Raw genomic sequence first — 26,654 nt, forward strand, 5'->3', positions numbered from 1 at the left:
TCATGAAAGATATTTTTGGCCATTTTTCTAAAGAACAACAATCTGGAGTTTCTCATCAAACCATTTATGAATTCAGCTGGAAAAAAAAGGAAATATTTTGTGTTGTTCTAAGAGATAATATGAAAATGCTTATCAGATTACAAGCAAACAAACAGTCATAAAAAAAAGTACTTCCCACAGTTTGGACTACTGATAAGAGTGCAACATAACAGAACTAAGTTGAAAGTTTGTTTTTCATTTGAAAGCGTCCTTTAATACAGCTGTACATGCTTGTTTCACTGACTACCTGCTGGATCAGTAACATGCACTTTTGTTGGGATGTCCAAATTTAGAAACGGGAGAGAGCTGCAGCATGCTGATTTGCAGTTGTTGGCTGCCAGAAATTACATAGAACATTCCGAATTTTTAATACACACTGCCACAAAGTATATGTTAGTTTAGCGTCTTCAATAACTGTCTCTGTGCCTGATCACCCTTTCATTTCTAGCAAATAGAGAATTGCTTCAATTCAAACTACAGAAATTTTATAGTTTATAGTATAGTTTATAGTTTTATAGTTTTTGCTTATAGTTTTGCAAATTAGTTGATGGGAGATATACAGGTTTGATGATAATAATGTGTTGTGTTTTTTTTCCCTTATTTGTTCAGGGAAGTTTCATCTGGTTTCCAAGATGGGACGTATTGAGAAGAGTGTCGAAGCACATAAAGGAGCTGTTTTGGCTGGAAGATGGAACTATGACGGGACTGCTCTTATTACAGGTTAAGATGACAAAGACACATTTTAGATGCCACTTGGGAAATCCATAATTCTTATAACAAACTTATATATAACAAATGAGGTTGTCTGTAAAGTCCAAATTATATGTTTTTCAAATTGCTCAGCTGGAGAAGATGGACAGATCAAGATCTGGTCTAAAAGTGGGATGCTTCGCTCAACACTAGCCAACCAAGGTAAGGCAGTATATATAATATACTCTTCCCCCCACACAGCAGAGGCAGATGGCTGCCTGTCCTGAGCCGGGTTCTGCCGGAGGTTTCCTTCCTGTTAAAAGGGAGTTTTTTCCTTCCCACTGTTGCCAGTGTGCTTGCTCAGGATGGGAGATTGAGTTGGACTCAACTCAATCTGTTGGTTTCCTTATATAGGCTATTATGAATTGGCCTTCATTATGTTTTCCCCTCTGTCTGTAAAGCGTCTTGAGATGGCATTGCCGTGATTTGACGCTATATAAATAAAGTTGAATTGAATTGAATTGAATTGAATTAATATATAATTCATAATTTATATAATATATAAAATAGATTTGTGTCTCTGAAGCATAGCCTCAAATGCATTATTAGACTTTTTGGAAAATTACAAATAATACACAAATATTTATCTAGAAAAACTGAATATGATCACCGAAGCAAATATTATTAAATATTAAAGAGTAAAGCTATTTGGCATTTGTTCATCATCCGCATGATATATTATAGTAGTGATATCCTTTTGCTATATTGCAGTGTACGTGGAGAATATCGGCAAGGTAGTAAACTTTTGAATTGTAGAAATGTTAACATTGCATATTAGTGGTAATTTATCATTTTGAAATAATTTTATTGGAAATTCAGTGTGTTTACTGGCCAAACCTGCAGTGTTACACTCTCATTTATGTACAAAGTTGTATGTGTGTTCTGCAATGCTAAAAGTTTGATATTTAGGATGGAAAAAGTCAATGTCCTGTGTAATCTCAGTCTTGATTAAAAAAAAAAAAAAAAAAAGCACAACCTGAAAGGAATATGAGGAAAAAGTTATTTTAAGCCTTTGATAACTAACAGTTTGAATCCCTGTTAACTGAGCACCGTCAGTAAATACAACAATAAAACGTGTACACGCAAACAGACAGTTCTTGTTTGTTTGTTTGTGTATTTATTTGCCTTTTTTTCCCCCAAAATTGGCTCTTTTGACATAAAAAGGGCAATAATGCAAGACAAATGGCACCGCTTCATTCGTATCACTGTTGTTCATTAATTTTCTTGCATGCACTTAAATCAAAATTTCTCTGAGATGCTCTGGAGGAGCTGGATGTGAGAATGCAAGTGTACATCACTCTGGTCAATGTCTTGTTGAAAAATAAAGTACTTACAAATACTTGATTTGACAAATGTAACTTAACATTCGCTCCTAACTTTTTGTAGAGATCCCTGGGTCAGCAACCCAGGAGGTAAGAAGATCTGTGGATTGTTTGTAAATAAAACTGAAACATGTACAGAAAGAGAGTGCATACTGGTTAAAAACTGATACTTCACATTCTTTCTGGTGATATTCACTCTTCTATTTTGTGGATACATTAAAATAAATCTAATGTGAGTGATTTTATATATATGTAAAAAAAAACTTCTCTCTCACCCACCCCACCCCCATCTCCCCAGGGTAGGGGAGCTCAGGTTCTCTACCAGAGTCCTGAGGTTGTTCGAGCCACTTCTACAGTGTGGTGGACACTGCCCCGAATGCTCCGATCACTATGGGTACTTTTGTTGCTTTCACCCTCCAGGCCTTCTCCAGTTCTTCCTTGAGGCCTTAGTACTTCTCCAGTTTCTCATGCGTCTTATTCCTGATATTTCCATCACTGGGGATGGATACATCGATCACTACGGCTTTCCTCTGCTGCTTATCCCTGATCACTATGTCCAGTCGGTTGGCCACCACCATTTTATCTTTCTGGATCTGGAAGTCCCAGAGGATCTTAGCCCTCTCATTCTCCACCACCTTGGGGGGAATTTCCCACTGGGACTTGGGGGGGTCTCCAGTCCATATTCTGCACAGATGTTCCTGTGCACTATGCCAGCTACTTGGTTATGGCGCTCCATGTATTATTTGCCTGCCAGTATCTTGCACCCTGCTGTGAGGTGCGGGATTGTTTCAGGAGCTCCTTTGTATACTCTGCACCTGGGATCCTGCCTGGTATGGTAGATCTGGGCCTCGATCGCCATGGTGCTCAGGGCCTGCCCCTGCGCTGCTATGATCACTGCCTCTGTGCTGTCTTCAGTCCAGCCCTCTCCAGCCATTGATAGGACTTGTTTATATCGGCCACTTCAGTGATCTGCCGGTGGTACATCCCATGCAGGGGCTTTTCCTCCCATGATGGTTCTTCTATCTCATGTTCCTCCAGACTCCATTGTCATTCACTAAGTGCTTTATCCCTCGGTGCCCTCTTCCTGATGTATTTGTGGAGTTTGAATGTTATATATATATATATATATATATATATATATATATATATATATATATATAAAATAAATATATGATTTTTATCTATGCAGTAAATTATTACTATCAATCAGCATTTTTTACCTTTGTGGAGTTTGAATGTTATATATATATATATATATATATATATATATATATATATATATATATATATATATATATATATATATATATATATATATATAATAAAATAAATATATGATTTTTATCTATGCAGTAAATTATTACTATCAATCAGCATTTTTTACCTTTGTGGAGTTTGAATGTTTTATATATATATATATATATATATATATATAAATATATATATATAAATATATATATATATATATATATATATATAAATAATAAAATAAATATATATATATATATAATAAAATAAATATATGATTTTTATCTATGCAGTAAATTATTACTATCAATCAGCATTTTTTACCTTTACTGACGAGCTCAACACAGTGATGTCCAAATTGTTCTTTCTGCGTCATGTTCTGTGTCCATTTTGCTTTTTGGAGAGGCCACTCTATAATATTTCCAGCTGTGAGAATGCATCTCCAGCGGAGAATCACTCACTGTGAAATGCATGCTTCAATAACAACTGTGAAGGAAGTCAGTACCCATTAGTCCACACATTCTCTACAGTTTATGTGGGAAAATGGCTTTAGTGACATGACACCAGCTGACCTGCACATCTCACTACATCACACAGTAACTTCATGTGGAACAGTCCACTCCTTCTACACGTTGCATCATCATATTCTTCTTTTTCCTCTTGATTTTCTAAAATTGCGTGTCTGCATTTGCACACATTGAACAACTTGCCGTTCTTTCCTTTTGTTTGGAAGTTGCTAGATAATTAAAAATGACAGTCAATGAGAAAACCATACGTTTCTCTCTTTCTCTCTCTCTCTCTCTCTCTCTCTCTCTTTCTCTCTCTCTCTCTCTCTCTCTCTCTCTCTCTCTCTCTCTCTCTCTCTCTCTCTCTCTCTCTCTCTCTCTCTCTCTGTCTGTTTGGCTCTGCCGCTGTGTAACGATGTGTGTGCAGTGTATATGTGTATGTTTTGGGTCTTTGAGGATGTAATTTGCTCAGTAGAAGAAAAGCAGAGTGAGTGTTCCAGTTCTATGGTTTTCCTTCATTAAAAGTGCCATAAACTTTCAAAGCTTTATAGTGGAGTTTTATTAAAGGCCATAAGAAATTACTCCTAATGCTATGCTATTCTCTCCAGCATTCACAGATGGCTTATTTATTAATTGATTCATTGTGCAGTTTAACCTATTAAACTTTTTTTTTTTTTTTTGAGACAGAAAAAAAGTTGAGGAAAAAATCTATTTTTTGGTAATAAATGGTGTGTCCCTGATGAAAGACAGGGGCTGTAGAAAAACTTAGCAAGGAAACAGAATTGTTTCTGTGGTTTGTGTTATGGGAATGAATTATAGAATTGTGGAATACAAAAAAAATCCAGAGATGCGTAGGTTACCTGGACTTAGTGGCATTGTTTTTTAGATACACATCATTCACCATATGACAGCCAGATTACTGTGGGTGTTGCTTCACTTCTGAGCCTACAACTACACACACACTCACACACATTCACAAGATTGCTGTTCTTTTTAGGTACTTTGACCCATTTTTTAAGACTGAGCTCTGGGAAGAGGTTGGAGCTGAGCGAGAGGGAGAAAAGAGGAACTCGTCTCAGCTCCTCTCATCGCCTTCGTCAGATTTAGATCATGTGACTAGTTGGCATTTGTGAGAAACCACATGCACCTGGAGTGAGGTTAAATGTCAGGCCCCCTCCCCTGCACACGTGTGTAGCCGCAACTCAACTCTAAAACACACTCTCATCCTTGTATTACAGGCTAAGTGGGGACACTATTAACAATGCGTTACCCAGCCCGTTTCCCAAACCTTGGTGATCTCAACTGAATGCTTAACAACAGTATTAACACCAAACTTATACAGTGAAATCAGTTTTTGACGTTAAATTAACTGATCAATTCTTAAGGATTCTGTATTGTGGTCCTCACAAAGTAATCAAGCCACAGCGTTATAGAAAACAAGCCTGCATACACATATACTCTCTCCCTCTGACATGTACATGCCTGCATACACGCGTGTGCATGTAGAAGTTAGACTGATTTTCTCAGCTGGTTTTCCTGAAAGCTAAATACTGTTAAATGGGCTAGATCTGAGGTCTCTGAGGGAATGTGATACCTTCTGAGTGGAGAAATGAGTTCTGCTATAGCTGTTCACACACAGCTCTACATTGTCTGTGATGGAAGGCAGTGTGTCTTTGTAAGACTGCATCAGAAAGAGTCATAAGTCAACATATGTTGAAGTCTAATGCATTGCTGTGCACCTGTGATTAACACACGGTTGTGTGTCTTCATTTCTATGCTTTTTTCAGGGTCTCCTGTTTATTCTGTGGCCTGGGGCCCAGGCTCGGACAGAGTACTCTACACATCAGAAAGGCAACTAATCATCAAGCCTCTACAACCAAGCTCCAAAGTCTTACAGGTGCACAGTTTCTGTTCAAGTGAAAAAAATTGATAGGCAAAGGAAACAATGGATCCACTCCTGCAACACAAACGACATGCTCTCATGTGCACACAGTAACACATAGAGGCTCAGTGAAGAACGATGCATTTAGGACTCGGCTACTTACGGACAACATTTGAGCCACACTGGCAAGGAGTTATAATGCAATACTGTATTTTATTTTATTTTTTTTAGACATGTTTTCATTAAATTTAAAAAAAAATAATCTAAAACAACTAACCTTTTTTTATTTTTTTTATTTTTTTTTTTTTTAAAAGCATCAGTTAATAAAATTTGCCTTTAAAAAAAATCCTGTTAAAATTTATGTTGGTTTTTTTTTTTTTTTCTTTTCTTAAGTCTTTAAAGCTTCTTAGTTTGGTTCAGTTAATTTTACCAACAATACTGGAAACACCTAACTTAATTTTACGTAGGTTTAGATAGAAAAATTAAAATAAAAAGAAGGAAATGTTTTTGCTTGGTTGCTTCCTGAGCTTATAAGACATCGGTTGAAACCCTGTTTACTACTCCCGTACAGATTATTAATGCAGTGGTGCTAAAAGATCCAAAATATCTTGTAAGTCGCCAAGGCCTCTTAACTTCCTGTTTTTGATCAGTTTCAACCTATTGAGCAACAAATAACACAATGCATCAGTCCAAGGAGGCCAGTGCGGATCTGAGTGAGTCGGATTGTAATTTTATATAAGGTGAGATATGCCTTGGAATCATTTCACAAGCTTGCAAATTCTAAGATCATCACTTCAGACAAAAGCACAAAAGGGTTATTTTTTATGAATGAATATTAATCAAATCAAATCCAATTTTATTTATATAGCACTTTTCATTTATTAAAAACATAGCACAAGGTGCTTTACACTTTGCTAAGTCACTTCTTCAAAATTGTCGCCCTAATCCAGTTTTAAACAACACACAAACTACCAAGGCACAGGCATGCCATGAGGCTGTTATAACACTTGTGTCAGTCTACTGTCAGGCACATTTTGCCATCAACTAAGAGGCTGTTCTACAAGAGAAGAGCACTCCCACTTCAAAGTCATCACCTTCAAGTCCATTGTAATTTTGCAGCTGAATAAATGCATAAAGAAAACATCATCTGGAGGAAAGATATATGGTCAGATGAGATAAAAGTTGAGTTGTTTGGCCACAGTGACCAGAGCGATGATTGAAGGAGTAAAGGTTAGGCTGTTAATCAGAAGGATCAGGAAAAGGAGTACTACTGGAGGACCAACGCACAAGCTCCAAACATCAGTAAAACATTAGAAAATAGTTGTTCAAACAGGACAGAGACACCAGCATATGTCGTAGCTGGTTGTAGAATGGATAAAGCAGGCTTGTGTTTCTCTGATGAATCAGCTATAGTGCACCTTCAAAATGGCCAGTGTGTTGATATCCAGTTGCTGGTTTGGGGTTGGGTGTGTAAAGTGAAACTCAGCTGTAATGTAATGTAGTGTTCAGGAAAAAAAAAAAAAGTTATGAAATGCGGTTTCTTAGCTTCAGTAAGCTGCTAGGCAATGACAACTCCAGGAATATTCATAATAAACTTCATTGTACCATCAAAGCGAATTAGAAACACGTATTTTTGAGTTTAGAAAGTTACTTGCAAGCAGCCTGCAAGCAAACAATTCAACCATTGCCCAAAGAAAGTCAAATATCCAATTTAAAGTCTGCTTGAAACTTGTTGATGTCTTGCTAAGAGGCATTAATATTGTTATTCACGTTGGATCACAGAAGATGAGTGGATTTTTTTTTTTCATTTTCCTGTTAGGGATGCTTGTCATTATTGTCTTTGTCATGTCATTTTGCTCTGCAAGCAGAGCAGTTTCAAAATGCAACCAAAAGTCATTTATTGTCTAGTACTCAATGTAAATGTAAGATGCATAATGTGATTTACTGTAATTTAGTTGCAATTTATCTTTATTTCTTTGAAGGCTGCTTTTACTTAGCTGTGTGCCACATGTCAGAGCCAGCATTCAATGCTTTTGTCCAGGAGAGGATTTGCAGGAACTAAAGTGGAGCTGTTCGAGATTCTGTCTGTCTTTACATAGTGCAGCCAGAAAATAAATAGACTTCTTTCTTTACTGTGGCAAAGTTTCAGCCTCCTCGATGGATCAGTGAATTAATGACCCCTCACATTCACTAAGAACATATTACTCTGTAGATGACCTTGTACACCAGTGAGTATTTTTCTTGTTAATGTATACATTTGTTTATTATTTTTCTCGAAGCTGAACAGCACCTGGGACCTTGGATAAACAGGAGAGGGTTTAATGTGTGCTTTGCTTTCACGCAGCCATTACCAGACATTCATGCAGTAGTACAAGCGCGCACGCACACACACACACAAATGTCCAAATTCATCACCTTTCTCTCAGACCCCCTTGGAGACCAACATAGTGATGGAAGTCACCAGTGAAGGGGGACCCCTAAAAGATTCTCTTTCGCATTTGCAGTGCCTTACATAGACATATGTCTACACATATGTGCATGGATTTACTGGTTTCCCTTTGGACACACTGAGGGAGCAAGCAGAGTACCTAAAATGAACAATAAAATGTTGCCTTGTAGACACAGCAGGAACAAGATGGGACTTCCTGCTCCTTCTCATGTTCTAACATATAATGTTGATGTAAATTTCTCTGTACCTTAAGTATGAATCGATTCATAAACTTTTAGCTGTAGTCAAAACTAGGAATAAATGTCAGCCTCTGTTGTGCTTCTCCTGTTCCTGTAGTTTATTTATTTGGGTGAGATACAACAGGTGTTTGGAGGGGGGTGGGTGGTGTCAAGCATATGTTTAAGTATATGTGTAATTTTCTTCCATCAAAAATGATGAGTTCTGTGAGGATGGTATCTTCATGTTGTTTTTGATAAAAGCCTCTCTTTTTAGTGGAAGGCACATGATGGACTTGTGCTGAAAGTGGACTGGAATTCAGTCAATGACCTCATCCTGTCAGGCGGAGAAGATTGTAAATATAAGGTTTGTGGTTTTTAAGTATGTATCCCCACTTTTCAAAAAGAAAATATGCTGACTGAAATGTGTTTATATGTTTACAAAACTGTCAGTTTGTAAAATTCTTAAGTTTTGGGCATATAGCTCATGTTGTTGGAGAACAGAGATACTTAGAATTTTATTAGCAATGTGTTCATTTAACTATATCTGATGTGATCACAAGATAAAGTTAAAAAAAAAAAAAAAAAAAAAGAAGATTAAAAAATGTTGGTTAACAACTAATGAGAATGATAGCAGTCTTTAAGCTTTCAGGCAGCACCAGGAAAAGATTTTCCCCCTGCAACAGATGGTTTCCTGTATCACCAACTACTTGATGAGTAGATAAAATAGTTTAAAATGTGATCTTGGCTCATTTTAAAATGAAATCTAACTTTCACAATGTTTTTAAAATATCCCCTAATTTCAGCATATTTTTTTGTTCATTTTATTGTAGAAAGAACTTCTTTTCACAATGAAGTTTACATCTAGCTAAGTCAGCCTAGCTTTTTACTGAGATATTTTCTGGGGCTGTTGATTTGTGTTTTACACCATGTCTTTCTTCAAAAGGTGTGGGACAGTTTTGGGCGTCTGCTTCACTCCTCGACCTCTCATGACTACCCAGTCACCTCTTTGTCCTGGGCTCCAGATGGGGAAGTTTTTGCTGTGGGCTCCTTCAACACTCTGCGGCTTTGTGACAAGACTGGAGTAAGGGGAACTTTTATACTCTCCATGAATATCTTCTCTTTAATAAAATGCTGAGCTTTCTTAATGTTCTGTGGAAATTATGATTTATTTAAAATGTAAAATATAGGTAATTGACATGGATGCTTCACAACCTAACAACTAAAGAACAAAGAACAAGAGCTGAAGGTTGTTGCTATATATGTGTGTGTATATATATATATATATATATATATATATAATGCCACTTTATAATTATCTTAAGACATTTTAAAACTTATAGTTACAAAGCCCAGTGTCCACAGTTAAGGGGAGTAGCTCCCTGCCACAAGAGACAAACTTCTTGAACTTGTTTAAATTGATATTGAGAGGTTTTCTGAAGTACTCATGAGTAGTCAGTCTGTAACTGCAGGAGACAGTGGTCAGAGCGCTCTCAGTCTAGAGAATCAGTTGGGATTCCTGACGTACAGCCAACCTAACTGCTGCTTAAACTAGAGCCATCACAAGAGCAAATTCTTGTCATCTAACTCAATCATCATTGTCCCATACGGCCTATCTATTGTAATTTTTTTGACTTGCGCAGACAAGATAAACAATGTTTTTATTCTTCATGAGTTTTTAAAAGTTGAACAGCTGATTTACTTCATGCTGAATATACCTCCAGCATCAATCCCTAAATGATCCAGACACCAGTGTTTTACTTTGCACTTCTTTGCACGAGGATATCATCCTCATTATGTAAATGCCATCATCAGCAGGTGCTTGTTAGCTTCCGGGCCTGCATGTGCCGATGTGTTGTGAGCATGCTGACTTGATTTGCTCCACACTTGTGAGGAATACCTTTTCTATAGATTTAGCTCTTCGATGTATTTAAATGTGTCTAATACACCGTCTAGTTGAATACTAAACATTTGAATGTATACTTAGATGCTGAGCTGACTGTGACTATGTTTGACAATTTAAGGAAACTAATTGCTTATTCAAAGCTACATTTTTAAAAATACATGCCAAAGTTTTAGTCCAACCAAATTCAGAGCTCTTAATCCGAAAAAACACCCAGGTGATTCAGCATCTAACAAGATTCCATGTGCACATAAATGGTAAACTATATTCTAATGGCAGTAAGTGCTCCACTGTCTCTCCAAAGTACTCATTTATATTTTTTAGTAAAAACGGTCATGCACAAGTTTACATTAATACAGCTGAATTCCCAATAAAACTTAAAAAGCTAGCAACACATTTTTCAGTTTCTTTCGCCAAACAGCAACATACATCATAAATTGTGACTGAACAGCAGTCCATTATCAACTCAAGGCCTCTTAAGGGATTTCCAGACTGATGCTTTACTCCAATAAATTCCTCACAACTTTATCTGGCAAAATCACCATTTGGTGGTCCATTTAAATGACCATCTGAAACTGGAACTGTAGCTCAGCTGAACTGTGCATGTAACCATACTGATTGTCATAAGCAGCTGTTTGCTGGCATCATTAGCAGTAGCAGCACATCTGTACAACATTGGGGCCATGATGTACTTTACATATGTTGTAAGCTTCTGTTTTGTGTATTTTTAGTTTTTGTTTTGTCCTTTTGTATTGAGATAGCTTGATAGCTTTATCCTCAGCCGTCTCCTTCTTGGATCAAACGGTATCTGTGGCACACAGTCAGCTTTTCCAGGGAAACATTGCTTATAATGTGTCGCTCATTATGGGCCTCAGGCTTTCTATACATCATTCATCTCTGTAAATCACATCAGGCGACATATTCTTGTTACCTGGTGCTGATGGTAACAGCAATAATGAGAGGGGAAATGAGAGAATGATGAATGGTAATTGTTGTTTTATTATTGCTGAGCGTTTGGCAAGGAACAATATTTCCAGTTCCCACGTGGGACATTTAGAGCTTATTTGAGTTAACATGGAGATGTCAGTGCATGCTGCATCAGTTTACTATAATCAAAACAAACAACTAGGGCTGGGGTGTTTTTTGTGTCCTGATCACCAAGCATTTCATGCTCCATTTTGATTTAATTAGGATCAAATGTCCTTTTTTGGAGCACTAAAACAAATGCTGCACAGGGGTCTGAACACACATATGTCTTTGTAAAGCATGTAGATAATGAGTTTTAAAAATCAGCAGATCAAATCATTCAGTTTAAGTGATGACAATTTTCCCAGCAAAAAAACTTTTAGAAAAAGAACTGCACAGTTTCAATAGACGTGTTTAGTATTGCGTACAGCGCCTTTTTTTTTCTCCTTTGGGTTTGTTTATGTGGTTGGTTTGTTCCATTGTTTCTTGACAGATCTGCTCGCCTCTCTGTAGTGTGTCTTGGTTAAGGCAGTGTGATGATGATGATAATTATGATGAATGTGGTTCTGCCCTGCTCTGACTGGAGGAAGGGTATGCTAAGCCTTCTCCTCCCTAAGCCCCTCAAGATAGTGTGAAGTGTAGCATGGTGTGGGAGACTCGCTCAAGCAGAGGAGGGGAGAAAGAAAGAGAGAAAGTCTAGAAAAGAAAATCTCCTCAAAGGTCACTCCGTCTGAGCGGCTTTCTATGTGTGAATTCAGGCACATTGTCCTGTTTTGCATCAAGTTGAAGACTTTGCTTTGTGTACATATATGCAGTTGACTACTTGGGTGTAAATGCTGTACTCTTATTTGGTGTGCAAATTCCCAGACAAACACAAATACTATTAACCAATTAGCAAATACAAGTGCTTTACCTGGGTTGCTGCTGTGGTTTTTCATTGGTGCAGCAAGGGTTAAACAGTGTGAAGAGTCTTTTCAGTTACTGCCATGACTAATGGGAAGGAGTTTTGTTCTGTATCTGCTACAATGAAACCTTGCACTTTAACATATTGCTGCTGGCTCAGCAGGATCTGTCCCGCTCATTTAACCCCTTCACCTCCCATCCAGCCCTGATCTCATCTCACCCCCATCTCCTCTAACTTTTACTTTTACTCCCCCATGGTTTAGAGCAGATATAAAGTGTTACCCACCCCCCTCACCCCACCGCCGTCTTATAAGGAAAACTTTAGGAAAATATTTGTTTGTTTTTTTTTGTTTGTTTGTTTTAATCACGCAGCCCAAACATTTATCCCAAATTTTGCTGTTTTGTTTTTATAGTGAAGCAGCATGCAGACATTAATGTTTTGTTAACTGAACTATTCAAACATATAATTGTTTTCTTACAGTTTTCTTAAGCTTGGAGTTCTCCTGTGTGGAGTACTTTTTCTTTTATAAGAGATTTAACAGCACACAAGACACAAAGAGGTTCACTGTCCCTTTTACAAGATTTGAGAGACACATTAAGTCAGTGTCTGTCTGTGCGCCTGCCATGGTATATATGCATGTGCCCACATGCCTGTTTGTGTGTGTGTGTGTGTGTGTGTGTATGTGTATGTGTGTGCGCACAAGTGTGCACAACCATCAGCGTGCAAATGTGCCTGCGAGACAGCAGTCTATTTACGAGGCGCTGCAGCTGGTGTCTAGCGTCTGGACCCTGTCACCATCCCTGACACTGTCACTGGCTAACAAGTAGGACTCATTGTGCCAGGCGAGCACCCTCTTGCTTCTCTTTCTCCGCCCCTTCTGTACATTTTGTGTGTGTGTGTCTTTTTTCTTTCTACTGTATGCCAATGTTCATATGCATAAATATGATCACTGCTCAGATTTAACTCCTTTTATCTTTTAATTTTTCTGTGGTGGGTTAGGAACTTTTTTTGTTTCTTTTATTATTGTATTTTTTTTTTTTTTTTTTTTTTTTTGGTCAAAGTTTTCAAAACTTATTCTTGAAACTGTTTTGTTTAGGCCAAGAAGACTTCAGGACAGTGTCTGCATTGCAAATGTGGGTTTAAAACACGAGCAGGGTAGAATTTATCAAAAAAAAAAAAAAAAAAAAAAAAAAAAAGGCATATAATAGGGTTTGTTTGTTTGTTTGTTCTGACAGGTAAATGAGTTTGCCAGACTGAGTTCATTGAAATTATTACTCTGCCTTTGAATGTCATATTTTGCATATGTCCATCTGAATGCTGTTACATACTCGTGTATCTTTGTCTGTATGCATTTATCCTTCTTCAGTGTGATTGGGGGTGGCACACTCAAAAGACCCTCGTCTTAACAGTTATAATTGTTAAGCTTGTATTAAAATTGGGCTCCATGGCTTTATGTGTAACGAGTTTATGGCGTGGTACAAGCATTTTGCTTTTTAAAGATGGAATTCTCCCCACAATCAAGTGACTGTATTTGTAAATCTCTCCTCATGTTTTCTTTTCTTTTTTTCTTACTGCTTATGCCGCCCTCCTTCATTTGAATTTGTTGAGCTTATCAGTGCTCCTCCTCATGGCTTCTTTTCCTTTGTGCTTTCCCCAGACCCCACCCCTCCCTCCTTTTTTTAACCTCTTCTTTTCTGGGTGAGTCCAGGGGTCCCCCTTGGGCCCTACTCAGTATTGCCAGCTTTGGAAAAGATCCATGCTTAGCTGGAATCACCACCGCTCTCGTCTTTCTGTTTATTTCTCATCCCCTCCCTCTTTAACTTCAACCACTTTCTCTATCTGATCTTTGTCTATAATCTTTGTGGCTGACAAGCAATATTTTCTGTCAGAGAGTGTATAACTCTTTACTCTAAGTCTGCTACTGTCAGTGGCATATTCTGCCCCTTATATTTGTAGAATATTATCATACATGACTATTCCAACTTATCAATTAGTCCTTCCAGTAATTCTCCTCTTCATGGTTGTGGAGCATTTATGAGCGCTTTTGCTGACAGTTTGTTACCAGCAATTGTCCTCCTTGTGTGAGAAATTGCCATGGCTGAAAATGTATTACACACCAGTAGGTCCTGATCAGGAGTCACTTTTAGGGGAGCATGGAAAAGCACAAGTAACCTCTGCAGACTTATGAGTGTAAGTTTTATCTGTTTTTATCAGATGAGTAGGGGTCATTTTAGTACAGTATGCTTTAGGCAGCAGAAGTAGTGGAGGCAGATTAGCACATACAGAATGGGGTTAGAAAAACAACACATGGGGAGTTACACAGTCAAAAATATGAAAAATTACTGGCAGAAGTTTGACAAAGAGAGGGCACGTGCACATTGGAAGAGATGGTGACGGAACGTTTCAGAAAAAAACTGGTAACTTTGAGTGTGTCAGAGCGAGAGCGAGAGCAAGCGAGCATTGTCAAACAAAGAGAGTCCTGAGTCAGCAGCAGAGCAGTTTTCTCCCCAAGCAACTGGGTAGGGCTACATCTCTCTCTCTCTTACTTTACCCCTCCCTCCCCTTTCAAATCTGTGTTTTTGCATGCTATTTCTTGCTTTCTCCAGTCTTCCTTTCTGTGCCCTAGCTGCAGTAAGAACAGAAGGCTCCCTCCGTACTTTGTGAACTGATAGAACAAGTTTTGAAAAGAGCAACTGGATTCAGTCTCACCGTTCAGGTTTCTCCTCCTTCACTGTTTTGCCCTGCTTTCATGGAAATAATAATACTGACTCCGTTTGACACATTTTGCTAAGCTTCACAGACCTGAAGCTTAGTCATGAGTGCATGAAAAGCATAAAACTGTTGGATGTAATACTTTTTTTTCCCCCAAGACTTAATCCATCATCCCTAAGAGCTCATTAGTTTCTCCACCAGAATGTGAAGATAATGGCTTCTCCTTTGTATTCTAGATCTTTTGTGCTGAACAGGCTTTGCATATCTGTGTTGCTGAACTCATTCTGGCGCACTCTGTGGAACAGTGTATCCAAAGGTCCATCTTGCACATGATTGACCCCAATATTTTTTGAGCAAGCTCTTTGTGTATTTGTGTGTGTGTTTGGGGGGGGGGTGTGCTGTCCGCAAAAAGTGGGCTAGAGTAAAAGGCACTTGTTGACATGGTATTACTTTTACACCTCTCTAGAGTTCGGCTAAAGGCTTGCCTGGTTGGAAACCGAAAAGAAGGGGAGCATAAAAAGAGCTGAGAAAAGAGAGAAGTTGGAGGGATGGGGGGTGGGGTAGTGTAGAACTGTCCAATATATCCTTTAAAGTTGGCCTAGGCAGTGAGGCTTGGAGGATTGGTCTCCATAAAAGACGGTGGTTTCTCTTTCCCTCAAGTCTCTCTCTTATTCTCTCTCCACTCGCTTACTTCTGTCAGGTCTCCCTCCTTTTTTTTTTCTTTATTTCTCAATCCCTCCATCCATCCCTCCCCCCACGGCTGGAGTAAGGGTATGGCAGAGACAGTGCCCTGCCAGCCCCTCTGGCAGAGTCATCATTCTTAGCAGCACTAAATCACTACCTCCACTGGCTAGACAAACATGTCACACTTGCAAAGAAGGAGAAAGAGAGGAAAGGGGGATATAATTGTACAAGAAGTGAGGGTGATACTTAGTGACGAAATCAGGGGAGCAAAGTAAAGGGCTTTTACTCTGCACACAAAAAAGGGAAAACTGAGTATGTGTGGAGCTGGGGTATCATTCTGAGCTTTGCTGCCAACCCAGACTTCATTAAAGACTGCTATTGAAGAATATGGCTGATCTGAAGACAATGAGCCAAGGTCCAAGAGAAGATGACCTGAAAAGATTGAATTTTGGCTTTCCCCTTTGGTACCCCAAGCACCCCCTCCCTTGCCCCTTTTTTCCTGCTTGCTTCCATGGGGTTCAGAATCATGCTGTGCTGTGACATTGAATTGACCAGTTTCATCATTGGTTTTAATTTAGGAATTCTATGTTACTTTTTGACTTTGATATATTCTGTTATAGCCCCATTCAAACAGTTATCCATTTACTGATATTGGAATGAGCACCCTTGTCACTTTTTATAAAAGTTGCAACAACCATTTCATGTATCAGCACAAGTCTGAGCTGTAGTTAGTGATTCATGAAAAGGCACTAATCAGTAGGGGTAGAGCTCAGTTTGGCACAAGCTCTGCTTTTCAAGTCAGACTTTTGAATAAATAAATTATTTGTGTTTTCATTATTTTTTCTTGGTATTGATATGCATAAACAAAATTAATGTGATAAAACTTAACCAAATTATTTGTTTCAATGTTTCTGTACATGCACACCAAGTGCAGTGTGAAATTTTGAGTAAATCACAAAAATTCTAAAACAAATTTGCGAGGTGGAATGCACATCAAGGCGCAACAACAGTGTGCTGATGCTAGAAAAGGAAAGACAAATAAATTGCACTGTGCATTCTACAACCTATTCTAGAAAACAGAGGAGAACTTGGGGAGTTTCATTGTTTTATCCAGGAGCCTAAGCGGGACCATGGATGCTTCAGGACGGACTTTAGGATGTCTGTGGGACACTGGATTTTAATAGCAGCGACAAAGTGACACCAGCACGACTTGCAACTGGTGATCTATAAGTCAACTTGTCTTCTCTAATTTGTTGATTATATATCTGTCAGAAGTGAATATTAAAAAAATCAACCACAGTTTAAAAAAATAAAAATCGCAAAATTGTTTGAGTGGAATTTCGTTACTGATGTGAACGATCACATTGACTTTACACGGATCTGATAAAAATTAAGGTCGTGCCAGTTATTCAGACAAAATATGTGTGTAAGTATGTGTGTAAAGGTCTTTACAGTACTGTAGACGGTAACAACAACAGAGATGACCAAAAGAAACATGACAGCTATGCTCATTATTGTGCAATAAATGAATATATAATTGCACCAGTTCTATTTCTATAGTAAACCTTTATGTAAGGAAAGGCAACAGCCAATTCTGACTAAACCACCAGACATATTGCTACTGTTTATAGCTGGAAAGTTCTTTGCCAGAGTCCCTTTTGACCACCTCAGCCAACACCCTGAACATTGGTACTTCCCAGAAAGTTGGTGTGGTTTCCATGCTGGTAAAGGTACAGTGGGCATAATATTTGCTGCATGATGGGATAACGAGGTGCCATTCAGAACGAGGAAGTCAATTTGAAAGGCCAAAGCCAAAAACACACTCTGTGGGACTCCAGTTAATTTCTTTAAAAGAAGTGGTATCAGCATCAGCAGAAACCTTATGATCTTACCCATCTGTGATCTTTTCTACATCATTACACTTGTGAAACCTCAAGTGTATACAGCAGTCTTAGCAAGTTAATACAAAAAATAAAATGACAGAATCATATTCAATAAGGTATGAGTGAGACCCTCACATTTCCCTATATAAGCATCTTCTTTGAGAAGGCAAGCAAGATGAGTTGGACAGGTGTATCACCAATGTGTTTCTGTAAGGTGATAATCCAATACTGATCCAGTGCTGACATCTATTATTTTTTAAGGCAATTTAGCATTTTAATATTAAACCGGGCTCCCCTTGTTCTCAACAGATGGCCATTGGAAAGCATCTTAGCCTGAAGAGAATTGAAATCCCTGTCAAAACCTAGAAACACTTTCCCTTCCATTTGCCGTAAGGTTAAAGCCTAATCATCAGACATGCCAAATAAACTGAGCAACATCACAGAGCCACAGCCAAAAGTAAACTGTGTCAGTGTCTGTGTGAATACTGAGTGAAGTCTCCTTCTCCACCCAACCGCCTACTTGGGTAAAGTGTATAATCGGCAACAGAAATTTCCAAACCCAGATCAGTACATCAGTTTGTTTTTTTTACAAACATTCAACCAGTCAGTAAAACCAAGTTTGTTATTGAAATTGATGGATGAACATCATGATCACATCACTTGTTCAACAATCCTAATGTAATAGAAAAGTGGTCTGTACACCTGCATCTTTTAGCTAGAGCTAAGTTGTAAAAATAACAATTTTTATCAGCAGTTAGAATTAAGTATTGAAAATCCCAAAGAGGCGTCCTTGTCAGTATCTCACAAGATAATCTGGTTTTATTTCTGTAGGGTTCCCGTTGTTGTCTCTGCTTTTCGGAAACATCTTTCAAACTTTACAACCCGTGCAGGTCTTTGCACGGGTTGTAAACGGGTTACACATATATTCTTGACCAGCCATCACTGATCTGATAGGGTCTCACGTATTCTGCCATTTTCAGCATGCACACATGAAAATGCCCAAATTACCTGTGTGTATGTGTATGTGCTTATGTGTGTGTGTGTTTTTGCAAGTGCATATGTGCATAGTTGGTGCTAATAGAATTCTGCTGTCCAGCTCACAGCTGTGTTCTGCTGATGAGTCCCAGGAGGCCCCAGCATGTGTCTATGGTTACTATGTTGAGGCTCTAGCATGAAACCATGTGTAGATCATTACTCTCTCGCTCTTTTTCCCTCTCGCTTCTGCTATCTTCTAGTTTGTCTTGCTCCCCCTGCACCCTTCCACCCAACCCCCTCTCTCTGTTTCCCCTCACACTGCCAAAGCTCCAACTTATACCACTTTGCACTCATCTCAGGCCAGGTCTCTGTATCTTTTTAGCTGAGCCAAGTGGGTATTTCAATACAAAGGCTGCAGAGCTCCTTCCACTAGACTCAGTGTACAAATAAATAATAGATACAGAGTTTTATCATAGATTTAATTCAAATGCTATATTGGAAAGGCAATGTTTAAAAAATGCTTAAAAATGCCCTAAGCATGTTTAAAATTGATTAAAAAGAAGTTTTCCATGTACCAATATGAAATAGGTCAGTTCAGATCCACTTGTGTTGGAGGAGGTATTTCTTTTTCCAGCAGGTATGACCTCTCAGTTATGAATGAAAAAACAATTGAATTGTTTTAATATTATAATGATATTAAATACAATGCAAAGCTATCTTCAAAAAAATGACAGGCTGACACATCTACAATCCATGCAGTTATCCTGTGGTTTCTCTGTCATGGTCACACACTTCTGCATCTTTAAGTTCTCACACTGTGGTTTAGTTTATCCAATTTCATCATCCATAAATTTTATCATTTTAACATTCCATTTGCACCATATTAATTTCTTGACTCCGAAGCGAACAGTATTTTTTAAATATATGTTTGCAAAAAATCTATTCATGTCTTACAAATACAGTATCACATATACATGTAGCTATTTAACCACTGATTAGACTTCAAGTGTTCAAGCTTTCTGAAATTACATTAATCTGCACAATTAAAAATCTGTAGGAACAAATTTCAAAACAAAATGCACAGATGTCTCATTTGCGCATCTTGAATATTAGTGTACATGAATTATGAATCCATGAGCACATTTCTTAGCAGTGAGTGGGGATTTATGGATGGTTTTTTTTCTTTTTTTTTTCCACTCCACTGACCAGAAAAAAGATCTGTTATGAGCACTTCTAAACTACATTAAGGTCCTTATGTACCAGAAGGCTTTTGCTAAATTGAGTGCAAAGACCATTCTATACATACTTTTTGTGTCTTGTTTTGTTCTACTTCAGTTTTACACATCACCATGATGATATTCACGTAATCTCACCTACACCTAGGAGATACTCCTTGCAGTGGACATGACATAGGAAAGAGCTGAGTTGTATTGTGCAGCGGTAAAATGGCTTTTGCTGCGTATTCTGCCAAACAGAACCTCCTCAATATTTCAGTGGGAATTAAATCTGGTCTTTGACTCAGCAAATCCGTAACCCCTCAGTTCTTCTTTTTGAACTATTCCTACATGGGTTTGTCAGAATGCTTGGCTTAACTCTCCACATGAAAGGCCAACTTTCAGTTCAACTTCATCTTTTGGTCAGATGATCTTGCATTGTCATACACTGCAGAATTCATTACTGAATCAGTGACTGAAGCTGCTCAGTCCCAGGGGCAGTGAGCCAATGCTGAACTATAGTGTTTCCACCACCATGCTTCACAGCCAGTATCAGCTTCCTCTTCTGAAAAGTCCTTTGTCTTTACCAACCATGTCTTCTGCTGCTGTGGCAAAGCAGCACTTCTCAGATATCTCTGTTTAGAGCACAATACTCCAAAAGCCTGGTTGTTGCATTTATGTTCAATGGAAAACCATAGTTTTGTTTTGATCTTCTTCTTGGACGGTAAAGACTTTTTCCTGGCACACATCCCAAGCAAGTTGAATTTTGCGCAACCCCGTTGGATTGTGGAGGCATACACTTTGACACCAGCTGCTGCAAGAGTTACCTGCAGATCTTGTGATGTTGTGAGTCTTTTTTGAAAACTTCATTTTACAACAATTGCCTTCAACTTTGCTTGGATCAAACAGTCCCAAATCAGCGCACACACAGCACCTGTAGATTTTTTTTTCTCATAAGTTAGAGATCTTTTGTTATTTCTTTTCCAGACGCAGTTGTTGACAGCCCTTTTTCCTAAAAACTTTAAAAAGCTCTTTGGATCTTGACATAATGACGCCATACCCTAAATATCAAAGGACAGAACATCCAGGATGTCAGGGGTTAAAGTAGAAAACAAAACCTTCCCGGTTGTCACTCTCCAAAGAAGTTATATCTCTGGCATTCAATCTTTAACTCTTGATTTAAATTTGATGAATTTGAGGATGTCAATTGTTGGGTTCTAAAATCCTAAACCAAGATTTTTAATCATTTTAAGAAAAGATAAAACATAAGTTTCAAGTATCATTTGAGTTTTTTCCTTTGTTAGTAGGCAGTTTATAAATAGAGTTCATTTCTGTATATACTTGAAATGGGAATGTCTATATTTTCATAATTTTTCACAACTATACAGACGTTTCTTTGAGAGGTCAGTTTGAATTTACCAGACAGGGATGAACAATCTGAAAAAGAGCCATCTTCAACAATTACAATAAAGACTTGGATAGTTTAGAACAGCACAATTGTTTTCTATTTTCAAGGTATGTTATTGATGATACATAGAACTGGTCAACTCACTAACAATTTAGAAAACTGTTTTTATCAAAGACTTGGAACTTTTTCTTGAAAAATATAATGAATTGACCGATTGCCTGTATTAAGAACCAATTGATCCACTCCAATGGCAATCCACGGCGAGTAGATGATATAGCAAATACAATAGAAATGGAAAATACTCTTTGGCTTTTTATTGACTTTAAAAAAAAAAAAAAAAAAAGGCAACAGACACTATAGATCAGGGGTCACCAACTCAAGTCCTTGAGGGCTACCATCCTGCAGGTTTTAGTGTTTCCCTTGGTGTAGAAAAAGGTGTATAGTGTGGTTTCTCAGCCTGGGCAGTGGCTCCAGAAATGCACATAATAGAAATCCTCGTGCAATAAAATGATTGTGGAACACTGAGTTTTATAAGGTGGAAAGGTACCTAATACATCTCTAAAAAAAAAAAATGCCACGACAAAATTAAATGATGGCAAAATAATTGAAAAAAAAAAAAATCATATTCAGTAACATTAAAATAAAAAAAAGTCATAATCAAGAGAAGTGATGTTGAAGAAGAGTTTATGAAACTGGATTCTTGGGTGTGATTATTGACTATGAATCATTTTGAAAGTCTCATATTGTTGGTATAAAAACATTCTTGTCTAAAATCATTGCAATATTACTTTAAACTAAAGATTAATCAAATGAAAAATCATAACACTTGCTATAATGGTCCCTTGTAGTTCCATACATTACCTGCGGTGTGGATGATTGCAAAAGCACATATAAAACTTATACTAATAAGCTTGTTATGAAACCAGCAGAATATTTATCGAAGTATGCTTTGAAAGTTTATGATTTAGTGAAGCTCAGGACTGTACTGATATTGTACAAAGTGCAAAATAGTCTTCCACATTGTATTCGGAGGTGGTTTGTAACAGAAGGGGGAAAAATAAACTTAGAGCAGAAGGCATGTTTGAGTAGGGAGGGGCATAAAATAGGCGTATGTCGGTTAGAGCAATAATCTACGCAGTAAGTGCCAGAAATTGACATGAGGATCTGTTCTATGTGAATTGAAAATTATATTAAATCTTGTGGTAAACGATTTAAAAAATGAGTTATGATTAGCGTTGTGTATGAAACTTCAGTTTATTGTCTCAGTATACTGTTATCTCTCATATGGTATTCCTTCTATCACTGTTTTTACAGAAATCTAGTCAGAGAAGGGATTATTTTGTATTCCTTTTTATGTGTGGAAGTGTCAAAAGTCCTCTTGGAAAGAACATTTGCATGAAGATGACTGGTAAACAATGCATTAAAAAAACAGCATTTGTCAAAATAGTCATGTTCATGTGTAAAAGGTCCTTAGAGGCTAGCTCTCATCCAATGCAGTTCCCACTCATAGTTCTGGCCAGTGCTGGATATAAGCCCCCCCCTTGTTCTTATCCTAAAAGTCAACCCATCCCCCATGGAGGGGGTGACTGCAAACTGACGTTTACAAGCACTCATAATCTGTTCAGAGATTGATGAATCCTCATTTAAAACAACGGACCACCTTCATCAAAATTCTTTCAAAACATTTTCCCTAAAAAAAAATAGTATTTATATAATATTTTATTTGTTTAGATTTTTTTTTTTACCTTGGAAAAATAGACTTGCGTCAGCATTTTCATACATGCACACTCTCTCTCTCTTCATAGCAAGTTACTTGCCTGTGTATATCTTCTGTCCATTACACTGAGCCATGTTGTGTTTATTATGTGCAGGGAGTTACTCTCTGTACCTGCACTGCCAGGTCCTGTCCTGCACACAGACACACAGGCAAACTGAAGCCAGCTGGCTTTGCAGAAAGTCTGCCATCTGTTCTGATTTATGTAAGACTGTTAACCCTGGACTAGGATCGCTCCCACTTGCTCACTAGCACAGACTTAAACAAACAGATAAGAGAGGTTGTTGTTTTGAAGAATGTGATGCTTGTGTAGTTATATGTATTATGTAACAAGACGAACAATAATTTCACTTTGAAAACTTAGTTATAACAAAGCTGTGACATTGTGTTTTAAGCAGAGTACATCCGCATGTTTTTTGGTTTTTTTCTGCTTCTTTGGATGTGGGGTTATATTTTCTTTAATTATCAGAGGCGTATACTGAAAAAAGCGTGCAGAAAATGCTTAAATGTGCAAATATCACAAAGTTCTTGGTAGTTTCATGGTCATTTATTGTGTTGGTACAACTTTTTATCTCTTCATTTGTTGTCTTTTCTTAGTAATAATAGTTAATGGCCATTGTGGAATCTAGGAGCATTTGTACTACATCTTTTGGTATGATTTGCTTGTCTTCAAGTGGTTCATACAATCCTTTTTTGGGGCAAAAATACTAAAACTGAAACAGTATATAATACGGCTGTAATATAATGCAGCAATTTATGCTTTAAATACAAGAGAAATTTGAATATTTAAGATGTATGTTTAAGTGCGGTATATTTGTTATATTAATTCCATGTATAGTTACATATACCTATACAGTTCACCATATGTACACTTGGTTACTCTTTTTAAACCAAGGCCAAATAGTGTTGTAGGTGCATGACTTACAGGTTTTCAACAGGGTCACGGACTCGGCTTGACCCATTAACACTAATGATGGCAGTTAAAAGTTTTTCCTAGGTGCTTGTTTAACTGTGTCAGGAGTACCCAAGATGAAGGGCTACTAAAAAAGGACAGAAAGTCTGCAAACCTCATGCCCCACTTGTGATTAGCAGACTGTTGACTTGCATTAGTGTTGGGGGTGGGGGTGGGGAATAGCACAGAGAGGTCAGAGCAGACATATTTAATGCTTGTGAAGTAATGGGGCTGAATCAGCAGATAGCTCCACAGGGAGCCATTAGTCCAGACATGTGTCATTAACCCTTTCTCTCAGCTGAGCTCCGCCCTTGCACACCCCCGCTATTAAGACCAGAGCACTGTTTCAGGTGATAAAGAGAGATTGTGTGTGTGTGTGTGTGTGTGTGTGCGTGTGTGTGTGTGTGTGTGTGTGTGTGTGTGTGTGTGTGTGTGTGTGTGAGTGTGTGAGAGAGAGAGAGAGAGAGAGAGAGAGACAGACAGACATGTCCATGTCTCCTGTTTTCTATACCTTTTCTTTTAAAAGATAACTTTTGTTTTCAAGACAGGCTAAATTTGCATGTAACTTTTTCTAAAATAAGTTTAATTACAGTACTATGGAATTTATCACTCTATTAATCCAAAAAGGAGTGAAATTTGGTTCTTTCAGCACCTACCTTTCATGTGTACATGAAGCAAATGTTTAACACTAACCCAATGAGCCACTACCACTGTAACTGTGGGACAAGTAAAAAAAAAAAAAAAAAGAATGAAGGAAAGACAATAAAAAAAAGTAATAGCGCAGGGTTAGCTATGCATATTTAGAGAGGGGCTAATACAGAGTAAGACAGAGAGGCTGCCCTTAGCAACAAGCTGGGGTCATAGTGTTGTTAGGTTGTCAGGTAAGGAACGTCTTTGCCTCGGAGCTAATTTTTTGTTAACATAACCTTTTTGTAGGCGTCCCCATACTGGATGCAGCTTCAGGGCAACAATAGAGAGAAGGGGCAGGCCCACAACACCTGCCAGTCCTAATGGTAAACATATGTCGAGAAATGTAGAGCGAGTGAGGAGGAGGAGGTTGAGGAGAGGAGGGGAGAGCAAGCACACTTCTTCAAGAAGCTGTGTGTCAATAGATTGAGTTTGGTTTTTGGGTTTTTTTTTAGTTTTTTTTTTTTTAGACAGTTCATGCATGTGTCTGCAGAGTTTTCAGTATGTCTGTGCTGGCTCGTGGTAGCTTGCTGCAATCCAGTCACTAATTGTTCTCGAACTCTAAAAGATTGTAAAAGCCACTGGATTGTACCACTTTGTTTAATTTTTTTGTATAATACTAAAGTGTCCTGCACAGTTAAATAATTATTATTTATTTATTTATTTATTTATTTTTACACAAAAAAAAAATTTCACTGATATAACACATTGTCTATGCATTTAGCTAAGACAGATTCATACATGCTAGGACACACACATACATGTGTTGCTGTCCTGCTTGATACTCAAATGGATAATCAAAGTGTTAGCCTGCAGTAAGACTGCATTACTGTGTATATTAGGTCGCTCTGTATAAGCTCATTGTGAGTTTGAGGGGTCTCACCCTCTTTTTTCCCCCCAGACCTCAACTAAGAACAACACGTCATGTCTGCCACCTTCTCTCTGACCACAAAGCTGCCCATTATGGATAGACAGGGTTCAGTGACCAGACTGGACTTGAGCAAGATGAAGGTCGATACTCAGTCTCCACATAGGCCTTCATACTGGCCTTGATACACTTCTAATGCGTGTCTTCATGTTCTTTCTGTATAATATTGCTCTGCACTAGTCTTAAATCTCTTTCCAGCCTTGTCCAGTAGAATTCTCAAGTACCCAGTGGAGTTCCACCCCTTTAGGCTGCAATAAAACCACTTGCCAAATCTACTGCCACTGGCTGATTCACCTCCCCCTGCTGCTCTCCTCTCTTCTCTGTCTCCTCCATCTCTCCTTTTCGTGTTGCAGTTAATTCTCACCTCCTCCCCTCTGTATTGCTAGACTTCTATTCTTTTCTGAAGTAAAAACTCCAGTCTGGCTTTACAGGGTGAAAAGGGAATAAAACAAACACTTTCCCAGAATTAAAAGATACATCTACATAAATGCTTAAAGAAATGTTAAAATGTAAAATGTGTTGAAACTTTGTATGTTCTTTGATAGTTGTTTTTTATCATATAGGATCATAAATAAATATATAGTTGCATCTGTAATTATTAAATTTTACTTTTAAACAAAAACAAAAAATCAAAAACAAACACAATGAAACCTATTTTGATTATTTTTGCTGACAAACTTTGTTGTGTTTATAAAATTGAATCGTATCTAGAATACAATTTTAGGGTGCATTCACACCATCCTTCTTGATTTGAGTCCTAGACACTACAAGTCTGATTTGTTTTGGGAATCGTGAATGCTCAAACAAATTCTGATTTAGAGAAAGAAGCGGTCTCTATCTGCTTCAGGTGCTTCAATCCAGCACAATACAGGAAGTGTACAACAAAGCAAAGTAGACTGTAGGTTCAGCGCACAGAACTGTGGGTAAACACAACCAAAACAAAGGCGCATATGGGAAACGATCGGCAGCTATGGACGGTTGGACTTACTGTTGCCAGTGAAAGAACTGTAAAATTTTGTATAGGATTATTATCAACCCAGAACTGCTAGGACCTGATGTAGCTCCATATTTTGCTTTAATGTAGTAGAAACATAAGTTGTTCTGCATTAACCAGTAGTTGATTGAGTTGTCTTCTTGATTGTGTCTCATCTTCTCCTTCAGTAATTTTGCCTCCAGTGAGGGTGGAGCACATTATTTAAAAACGTTTGATTCATGAGAGTTGTGCAGCTTGAACACAAGCCTGGTCTGGAAGA

At 37.9% G+C, this 26,654-nt stretch overlaps 1 protein-coding gene across 2 annotated transcripts in view; it reads left to right on the plus strand.

Moving 5' to 3' along the window:
• The first annotated feature begins 653 nt into the window (after window positions 1-653).
• ift80 (intraflagellar transport 80 homolog (Chlamydomonas)) overlaps window positions 654-26,654 on the plus strand; it is a 49,157-nt gene continuing 23,156 nt past the window's right edge. For both annotated transcript variants that reach the window (XM_079246132.1, XM_079246133.1), the window contains exons 1-5: window positions 654-759; window positions 883-951; window positions 5,653-5,762; window positions 8,689-8,778; window positions 9,358-9,495. In XM_079246132.1, coding sequence (XP_079102258.1) covers window positions 672-759; window positions 883-951; window positions 5,653-5,762; window positions 8,689-8,778; window positions 9,358-9,495 — 495 coding nt within the window. In that variant the 5' untranslated portion in view covers window positions 654-671. The remainder of the gene's footprint in view (window positions 760-882; window positions 952-5,652; window positions 5,763-8,688; window positions 8,779-9,357; window positions 9,496-26,654) is intronic.

This window comes from Telmatherina bonti, assembly GCF_933228915.1.
Source record: "Telmatherina bonti genome assembly, chromosome: 9".
NCBI classification, from domain to species: domain Eukaryota; kingdom Metazoa; phylum Chordata; class Actinopteri; order Atheriniformes; family Telmatherinidae; genus Telmatherina; species Telmatherina bonti.